The sequence below is a fragment of the Amphimedon queenslandica genome, unplaced genomic scaffold (assembly GCF_000090795.2).
Source record: "Amphimedon queenslandica unplaced genomic scaffold, v1.1 AMPQUscaffold_13519, whole genome shotgun sequence".
Lineage (NCBI taxonomy): Eukaryota > Metazoa > Porifera > Demospongiae > Haplosclerida > Niphatidae > Amphimedon > Amphimedon queenslandica.
The window spans coordinates 566803-577126 of record NW_003546245.1 but is presented as its reverse complement, the minus strand read 5'-3'; the positions used below and the strand labels follow the sequence as shown (position 1 = coordinate 577126).

The window sequence follows — 10324 nt, the reverse complement described above, 5'->3', positions numbered from 1 at the left end:
ATTAACGTTGATGGCAACTGTTCATGCGATTATTTTTCATTTGTTGCTTTTATCACAGACACTAGTACTAATAAGAGATTTGATTGGACTTATAATGATCTTGAAGTTTGTATGAGTATTGGGCAGCAAGGATGTCAATATTACCTTAGCTTTTATGATTATGATGATGAAGTGTATGAAGTGAAAAAATGTTTAGATGATTACTTTAATGCTGATGGTAAATTGGAAATAACAGTTTATGCTCGAACGTTTTTTTATGTTAATATGAGTGCTAATGCAACTGGGACAGTGAGCGTGAACTGCATGGACTCTTACTTTGCTAATGGAAAATGTACTGACACAACACTGGTCATGCCATGTGATAATGTATATGATATTCCTTGTAACTCTTATATAAATGACTGTGACACTTATTGTGAAGATGGCTTTGATTGTGATGAATATATGTATTGCTATGACAAAAATAATACAGAACAGTTAATTCTTAACTGTACATCAAAGGGAGTACCTTTAAACAATCCCTACACGTGTGTTGAATGTGATAGTTACAGTTTACTAGTATTTATTGTAATTGAACTATTACCAATCACAATTATGGTATTATTAATAATAATATTTAATATACAGCTAACTGATGGATCTATTAATGGAGTAGTATTCTATTCACAAATGGTAGGAATATTTTATTCCTTTTATTTTTATGATGATATTGTATTGGTAGATCTACAAATGCCATGCAATATATTTATTTTAGATTTCACTCCATTTGTCATTAATTATCCATTATGTATTTCAACTGACACAACACCATTGGGAGTACTCTCCTTTTGGTATGTGATAGGATTTTATCCATTGCTCCTCCTCCTCTTACTCTATGTTTGGATAACATTGTATGATAAAGGTTACAAGTGTGTAGTATTTATTACTAGACCATTTTATTGTTGCATGGCTTGTTTCTGGAGAATCACTGACATTGAACCATCTTTTACTCACTCTATAGCATCAATATATATACTCTGCTTCACTCAATTGACTATCATTTCCTTTAAAATATTGAGTTTTAGTCAAACAGCTACATCAAACTCTAGTGATATCAAGTTTTATTATGATATGAAGCAGGATTACTTCAAGGGGGTTCATGGTGCTGCTGGTTTCTTTGCAATTTTAGTCTTATTGTTTCTGATACTCTTACCAACACTTTATATACTTCTTTATCCATTTGAATGGTTTCATAAGTTATTGGATTGTTTACATTTGAGGAAACAGCTACTGATATCGCTGGGTGATGTGTTTACTGGTCCTTATAAGGATGGAACTGAGGATACTTATGATTATCGTTTCATGGCTGGACTATACCTACTGGCAAGAATAATTATTTCCAGTCAATTCATTTATGGATACTATTCAACAATTTCAATACTAATTTCTCAGGCTTGCTGTTCCTTCTTACTAGCAGTATTAGTTATCATCCTTCGACCCTTTCAAAGAAATATTCATAATTTTACTGAAGTTTTATTGATAATTGCATTTCCAGCAATTGAAGGTGCGACCAGTGTTTTTCCCCTCTCAATCCTTGCATTATTTGTTTTCAATTTTCTAATATTTGGCATCATAATACCTTGCTATATAGTATGCAAAGTGATAGGTGCATGTTGTGATTGTTGTTGTGATTGTTGTTGTAATTATACTTCTGAGGTTGCCAGGTATCAAGAAGCACCTCGTCAGCCATTAGCTCGTAACAATGATGATTGGGTTGCCAATCGCATGGAGAATCCACAAGAATCTGATGAACATTATGTTCCTGGTCTGATTAACGAGTTATATTCAGAGGACCATCAACCCATTACTATTGATACAGCTACTACTTATGGCAGCATCTTATAATTAATAATTAATAATAATAATAATGATACATTTGATTTGTTTCTTAGTTATTACATATTATTGCTGCTTTTTGTGTGTCTTTTGATTAATTTAGTTTTTGAAAATATTCGAGTTTTACAGTGTGCCTGTTTTGCTCAATGCTATAATGTATTGCTGAACAAGCAACTCATAGTGGAGTAACAATGAATAACGTTCATATAGGCATACAAAATAAACTGTGGTATTGCAGTATCACAATTACTTGTTTATAACTGATATGGACTATGCTCTAATCAAGCAAGGCAGAGCTAGTTGGCCTCACCAGCAATTAGCATGTAGTTAAATATGGTGTCTTACCCCAGAACTCGGTTTACAGGCATGTATAGTATAGGCCATAATTATGTACCCTTGATATTAATTTTAATTCTAAAGTAAGACAAAATTATTTTTTCTGACTAGCTGATAATTATTTTGCTTATGTGTGCCTTTGAATCATGAGACATGAAGTAAAATTAATTTTATTAATAAAAGTTTCAACTTCTAAAAAATTGGACAAAAAATTAAGCAAATATTATCATAAAATATATAAACATTTAGAAATAAAACAAAGTTAACTACTTTTACTATACTTTGTTGCTATGTACTTTACTTAACATAAATCTCATAGTAACCAACAGGAGTGTCTTCATCATCAAAATCAGAGCACATCCTCAACTCAATATAGTCACTAGTGGTATTGCTACCATAGTCTCTGTGAAACCATGGGATACCAGTAACATTACAACAAGGTGATTCAAGGGAACCCCAACCTTGACCATCCCAGAGTGGATCAGATGTGTAGAGAGTATTTGAAGCACTGCTAGCTTTATTACCTGATTCACAGAAGTAGTGATCACCAACAAAAGGTTGTACAGTAACTGTACTACCATTATTGCATGGACACGAATTTGATGAAGATAAGCTTGTTTCACTGTTACCAGCCATTAGTGTCCAGACATGTTGACGAGGAGACCCACGAGTGATACTAACACCGTCAACATAATGAGAATTGAGATCATCTATGTGTATGTTAGGACCATCCGTAGAACGATGCTGATATCCTATTACTCTACCACATATCTGAGAATAACTGATACAGCCTACTGGTATATTTAACAGTGACCTGCCACAAGCTCTAACACTTCCTGACTGATAGAGTTCCAAAGCAGAAGGACAGTTTTGTGTAGGGTCGGACATATCTGCTATTACATGTACATGGATTTGTCTGTATGTTATTTTACTGTTAGCACCAAAGAATCAAACACGTTTTTACATAAAATTAATTAATAATAACTAGAAGTAGAAGTAATAAGAAAATGATCATTGTCCTTCCTTTTGAACTGCTCTTCTTGAACCATGTATCTCTGATAATGATCCTCAACTATCTGAGCAATATTAACTTCATTCTCCCTCACACGATATTTATAGCGTTTTGCCAGGATCACAAATAAAATCAAAATGACAAAAACTATTACATTCTTTGTTAGATAATAGAAAAAACTGGTACAGATCATTTTTGACTCACAGCTAAATGAAAGCTCTATGAGACTATCAATAAGAAATCCAATGTCCCATGATGCTAACCAAAATCCAACCATCATTCCTCTCATCTGAACTGGAGTCTGTGCCACGATAAATTCCAATGAAGTTTGAGTGACTAATAGCTTTGATATTCCTAAGAATAACAAATATATGTATGTAGTCTTGTTGGTATTGAAAAACGTCACATCTAACTGTATTAACTTTGCTGCAATCATTTCTGAAATTCCAACAATCAAAGCGAGAAAAAGTCCAAGACTCATTCTAGACAGCATAGAGGCAATGAACTTGTAGAAGAAAATACGAATGAAGAATAGATAAAGAAACAGTATGATAAGGCTGCATATGCTATATTGAATCCCAGACAGCAGGACTAAATTATTAGCGTCTATGTTAAGAGTGAACCAAGAGTCACTAAGAACAAAACCTAAAATGGCTATGAAAAATGGTAGAATACCAAAGAAGGTTTTAACATTTTCTACTTCTTCTTCAGTAAAAGGTCCACCGTATTTCCTTTTACCCAAGTCTATCCTTGAAGGAGCCTCTTGTTCCCAGTATGTCAGAGCACTACGATTTTCTGGATACTTGTGTTTTTTGGCATAAAACAACACATTAATTATCAATTTGATGGGATTCTTGATTAGAGATACCTTCTCCAGCGTGTGTTTAAACAAAGAGTGAGACACAAGTACAAAAGATACAGCTGATCCCGATATAATAAAAATAGCCATATTAACATAAAAGCTGTGACCTAGCAGATTAAGTATTGTGTATATAAATATATATATAACTGGTGTAACAGCAGTATGCCAATATATGAGAGTGCTTAATTCATCAGATGAAGCTCCAATAAGTTGATCAATATTAAACTGAATAATGTTAGCAGTGAAGCACGTGTAACCACAGTATTGAAAGAAATATGCAATCCCATAAAAACCCAAAAGTACACCATCACTGTGATAGTAGTTATCAATAATAAATCCAATCCCTCCTATAATCCATGACAAGAAACAGAATACCATACCAATGAGTATAGCTTTGTATCTCCCAATCCACACATCAGCTAACAAACCAAAAGTAGGATACAGGAAACATGCCAAAACAGTACTAGCATAGCTGCTGTAATGAATGTATAGTTTACTTCTACCTTCCTCAACAGCTTCAAAGAAAAGCTGATTCAAACTGAATTCTAAAGTCATCATGTAATCCCAGACCAAGACCAAAATAGCAGGATAAGATGCAATGACAAGAAGTTGGCATAATTTCTTCCTTGAAATCTTAAACCTCATGACTAAACAAAGATCCCAACACAAGAAATCACACAGTTTTAGCAGCTCTAGATTCTGGATATCCTGAGATATCCAGTGCCAGGGAAAGTGTGCACTGTGTAAACATGGTGTAAACTGAGCCCATAACTTTCATTTGCTGGAAATGAAGAATGCAATCAACATTGTGTGAAGAAAATCAAAATTAAATGTAAATTTGTTTAGTAATAGATCTAGTTAGATAGTGACATTATGGTAGTAGAACTTGCTCAGGATTGCCCCAATTATTTTAAATATAAAAAGTCATTAAAATAATTATTACTTTTTAAATAATGTGTGTTGGGCCAAATTTTACCAAAAATGGTAAAGAAAGAATTTTTCATTTTTATAACTTTTTCTGATGCGTATACATATTTATGTTGTGTTTCAAGTTTGAGATGATTTTGATCAAATTTATATTTTTAATGATTTTTTAAAGTTGTTCCAGCTTGTCAGCTCATGAAGCATACTTTTTAGCTCACTAATCCTATTGGCTATTATGGAAAAGTAAAAAATATGTTATATTTAGAGTATGCAGAGTCAGTATTGGAGTGCTTGTCACATCATCACATGTATTCTTATCATTAAACTTACTACTGAAAATTGATGAGATAATACAGAAAAAAAGAAACTTTACTGTAGTATTATCATTAGTCTGATGATAAGAGTACTTGTCTAAACTGTCAAAATTAATAAGTATTTTGAGTGTATTTCATTTTTGAGCCATTCATCCATAACAATAATGCCTCCTAGAGTGGTTCTTGTCTCTCTCCTTTCTCTTGTTCTAGTTTATTCTGCTGCTGGTTTGGAGTGTAGGATCTATGTCAGTTTATCTCATGGTATTAACAATACCTCTTGTTGGACTGGAGGAGTTCAAACACCTTGTGCTACTATTGATCTAGCTATACAAGGAACTGCTACTCTACAATACAACTGTTCATCAGGTATCCTTATCAACCTGTCTCCTGGTACATATACACTAGACACTACTAGTCTACTAGATCAACAGCAACTGAGGAATAATGTGAGCATTATTGGTATGAGGGATGGTAGTAGATATGAAGAGGTTAGTATCACGTGTCTACATGTTTCGTCTTCTTCATATAACTGGTCGAAGTATATTGTATTTGAATGTGTTAGTCTTTATAATTGTAACAATGTTCCTGTTACATGTACTGAACCATCCTTTGATATTACTACACACAATGAACCAGTACTGGGGAATGAGGCTTGTCCAAATTTTGAATTACACTTAGTTTTGGACAACTATTATGATGAGTTACTTGTATATTGCTCTGATAATTATGACAGCTGTCCATGTGATTTTTTTTCATTTGGTGCTATTATCAATGATACTTGTACTGATAAGACATTTGCTTGGACTTATGACCTTGAAGTTTGTATTAGTATTGGATCTAATTCTACAATTCAAAAATGTCCTAGAATTTCGTACAATGGTGATTTTGAATGCTATCAAGTGAAAAAATGTTTGTATGATTATATTCATGCTGGCACTCGTACTTTCGAAGTGACAATTTATGCTCAAACTTTTTTTTATGTAAAAATGAATGCTAGTAGAACTATATCTGTGTCATTTCAATGCATGGACTCTAACTTTGATAATGTAAACTGTACTGATGTACCACGGGTTAAGTCATGTGATAATATATATGATATTCCTTGCAATTTAAATGTTCTTGGCAGTGATTGCAACTATTGTGATGTTGGCTATAATTGTGATCAGCATATCTATTGCTATGACAAAAATATTACACAAGAGTATATTCTTAATTGTACATCAAAAGGAGTACCATTTAACAATACCTACACCTGTGTTGAATGTGATGAAAATGGTTTACTAGTATTTATTTTAATTGAACTATTACCAATTACAATTATGGTATTACTAATAATAATATTTAATATACAACTGACCAACGGATCTATTAATGGAGTGGTATTATATTCACAAATAACGGGAGTGCTAGCGCCTATAGTTTATTACTTTGTTTATTTTTACTATGGCCCATATTTACAAATACCATGCAGTATATTACAAATACCATGCAGTATATTTATTTTAGATTTCACTCCATTTATTTATAATTATGCTATGTGTATATCACCTAATACACCACCATTAGGAGTAATTTCCTTTTGGTATGTGATAGGATTCTATCCATTGCTCCTCCTCCTCTTACTCTATGTTTGGATAACATTGTATGATAAAGGTTACAAGTGTGTAGTATTTATTACTAGACCATTTCATCGTTGCATGGCTCGTTTCTGGAGTATGACTGGCATTGAACCATCTTTTACTCACTCTATAGCATCAATATATATACTCTGCTTCACCCAATTGACTACCACTTCCTTTAAAATTTTGAGTTTTAATCAAACAGCTACATCAAACTCTAGTGATATCAAATTTTATTATGATATGAAGCAGGATTACTTCAAGGGGGTTCATGGTGCTGCTGGTTTCTTTGCAATCTTAGTGTTATTGTTTCTGATACTCCTGCCTACACTTTATATACTCCTTTATCCATTCAAATGGTTTCATAAGCTATTGGACTGTTTAAATTTAAGAAAACAGCTACTGATATCACTGGGTGATGTGTTTACTGGTCCTTATAAAAATGGAACTGAGAATACTTATGATTATCGTTTCATGGCTGGACTATACCTACTGGCAAGAATAATTATTTTTGGTCAATTTATTCACGGATTCTATTTCATAATTTCAATACTAATTTCTTTAGGTTGCTGTTTCCTCTTACTAGCAGTAATAGTTTTCATTTTTCGCCCCTTTAAAAGAAATGTTCACAATTTCACTGAATTTTTTTTAATTGCTTTAACACTTGGAGGTGTAGGTAGTGCTGTGATTTTTCCAACAACTCTGTTTATCAATGTTCTAATATTTGGCATCATAATACCAGTATATCTAATCTACCAAGTACACAAAATGATAAAAGCATGCCTACTCTATCATAAGAGAAATAATCCAGTGGTTATCAGAGATCAAGAAGAAGACTATCAGCCATTGGTTGGTGCTGATGATGATTGGATTGCTGATCGCATGGAGAATCCACAAGAATATGATGAACAGCATGTTCCTGGTAAACTGGCTGACTCGCTACATTCAGTGGATCATCAACCCATTACTATTGCTACAGCTGCTACTTATGGCAGCATCAATAAACCTACTAATAATTAATAACAATAATAATACTTTTGATTTGTTTCTTAGTTATTACTTTATTGCTGCTTTTTTGATTGTGTGTTTATTGATTGATTTAGTTTTTGAAAATATGAGAGTTACATTTTTAACCAGTCAATGCTATTATATTAATTACAGTGGATTGACAGCAACACTCACCAGCAGTTTGTGGTGTTTTACCCCAAAATTCAGTTTACAGGTATCTATGTACGATATAGGCCATAATTATGTACCGTACTCATACTGAAAGTAAGGCTATGCAATGCGAAAAATCTTTTTTTGTGTTTTTCTTAATAATAAATAAAATTAATTTTAGTAATAACACAGTTTTAACTTCTAAAAATTGAACAAAAGTTATTAAGCAAATATTATCACAAAATCAACAATAAACATTTAGAACTATAACAAAGTCATTTTTTGCCCTAAAATTCTAAATCTATGCACTTAACTACTTTTACTATAATTTGTTACTATGTACTTTACTTAACATAAATCTCATAGTAACCAACAGGAGTGTCTTCATCATCAAAATCAGAGCACATCCTCAACTCAATATAGTCAGTAGTGGTATTGCTACCATAGTCTCTGTGAAACCATGGGATACCAGTAACATTACAACAAGGTGATTCAAGAGAACCACAACCTTGACCATCCCAGAGTGGATCAGATGTATAGAGAGTATTTGAAGCAGTGCTAACTTTATTACCTGATTCACAGAAGTAGTGATCACCAACAAAAGATTGTACATTAACTGTACTACCATTATTACATGGACACGAATTTGATGAAGATAAGCTTGTTTCACTGTTACCAGCCATTAGTGTCCAGACATGTTGACGAGGAGACCCATGAGTGATACTAACACCATCAACATAATGAGAATTGAGATCATCTATGTGTGTGTTAGGACCATCTGTAGAACGATGTTGATATCCTGTTACTCTACCACATATCTGAAAATAACTGATACCATTAGATGGGAACTTAACTGATACACAGCCTACTGGTATATTTAACAATGACCTGCCACAAGCTCTAACACTTCCTGACTGATAGAGTTCCAAAGCAGAAGGACAGTTTTGTGTGGGGTCGGACATATCCAGATATGCTAGTCTTGTCCATCCTCCTCCTGAACCACACAATGTCCCCATATTGCAGTAAGTGCTGTAGTTAGTAGCTCCATTATTTGATGTTAGTATGTAATGGCCTGATGGACTGTTGGGTGTTTTCCTGAGGATTTGCTTGCAAGACAATGGTGGGATGAGTTGGGGATACATTTGATTAATGAATAATAATGTATTTACAGCTACTCCACCAGTAGAGGCACTGGTGTCTTGTAGATTAGAGAGAGTATTGGCAATGTTAATGAGCTTTTGTGCAGAATCTCTTGTATTTTGTAAGATTTGTTCATCAAGTCCAGTAAAGTTGGGATAGCTCTGAAATAGTTGAAGGGTATTTTGTGATACACCATTAGCCCATTCATTGAAGTCAGGAAAGCTCCCTGTTACATTGCTGTTAACTTTAGAAGCAACACCATTAGCCCATTCATTGAAGTCAGGAAGGCTCCCTGTTACATTGCTGTTAACTTTAGAAGCAACACCATTAGCCCATTCATTGAAGTCAGGAAGGCTCCCTGTTACATTGCTGTTAACTTTAGAAGCAACACCATTAGCCCATTCATTGAAGTCAGGAAGGCTCTGGTTAACTTTAGAGACAACACCATTAGCCCATTCATTAAAGTCAGGAAGGCTCTGTGTTACATTGCTGTTAATTTTAGTGACAACACCATTAGCCCATTCATTTAAGTCAGGAAGGCTCTGGTTAACTTTAGAGGCAACACCGTTAGCCCATTCATTAAAGTCAGGAAGGTTCCCTGTTACATTGCTGTTAACTTTAGAAAGAACACCAATGGCCCATTCGGTGAGATTAGAGCAACCATTGATGTTAGGAGTAGCTTCTTGACTTACCATACAAGCATCTTCTTTTGTAAGCATAGTACTCAATATCAGTAGAAGAATAGCCACAAGCAGTATAAAATTCAAACACAATAATACTGCAAGAACAATAAAGTGTTTGTCCGATTGTTTGTTCAAGTGCTTGTCCCATTTCTTAGATGCTTCTTTTGGCTGAGCTTGAGTAGAAAGGTCCCTTGTTTTATTGTCCAACACTTCATACATATTCTCTTGGTTCATCATGTAAGCTGGTTGGATGTGTTCATATTCTTCAACTGACATTTTGACTGATTCAATCATAAGCAACTAACATCTGGTCTGACTAGCTGATTTTTATACTAACTGTAGGTACTATCAAATTCAATCTATCTATGTCCTGCTATTTTTTGCTATAAATGGCTCACAAT

General features: G+C 33.8%; 1 protein-coding gene across 1 annotated transcript; it reads right to left on the bottom strand.

Moving 5' to 3' along the window:
* Positions 1–3185: 3185 nt before the first annotated feature.
* Positions 3186–4730, bottom strand: LOC105313237 (solute carrier family 15 member 4-like). Its single transcript, XM_011406498.1, has one exon. It carries the CDS (start codon positions 4728–4730, stop codon positions 3186–3188), a length of 1545 nt encoding a protein of 514 aa, XP_011404800.1.
* Positions 4731–10324: the final 5594 nt, after the last annotated feature.

Coding starts and splice junctions, on each gene's coding strand:
- LOC105313237 (XM_011406498.1), bottom strand. CDS start 4,730: ATGAGGTTTAAGATTTCAAGGAAGAAATTATGCCAACTTCTTGTCATT.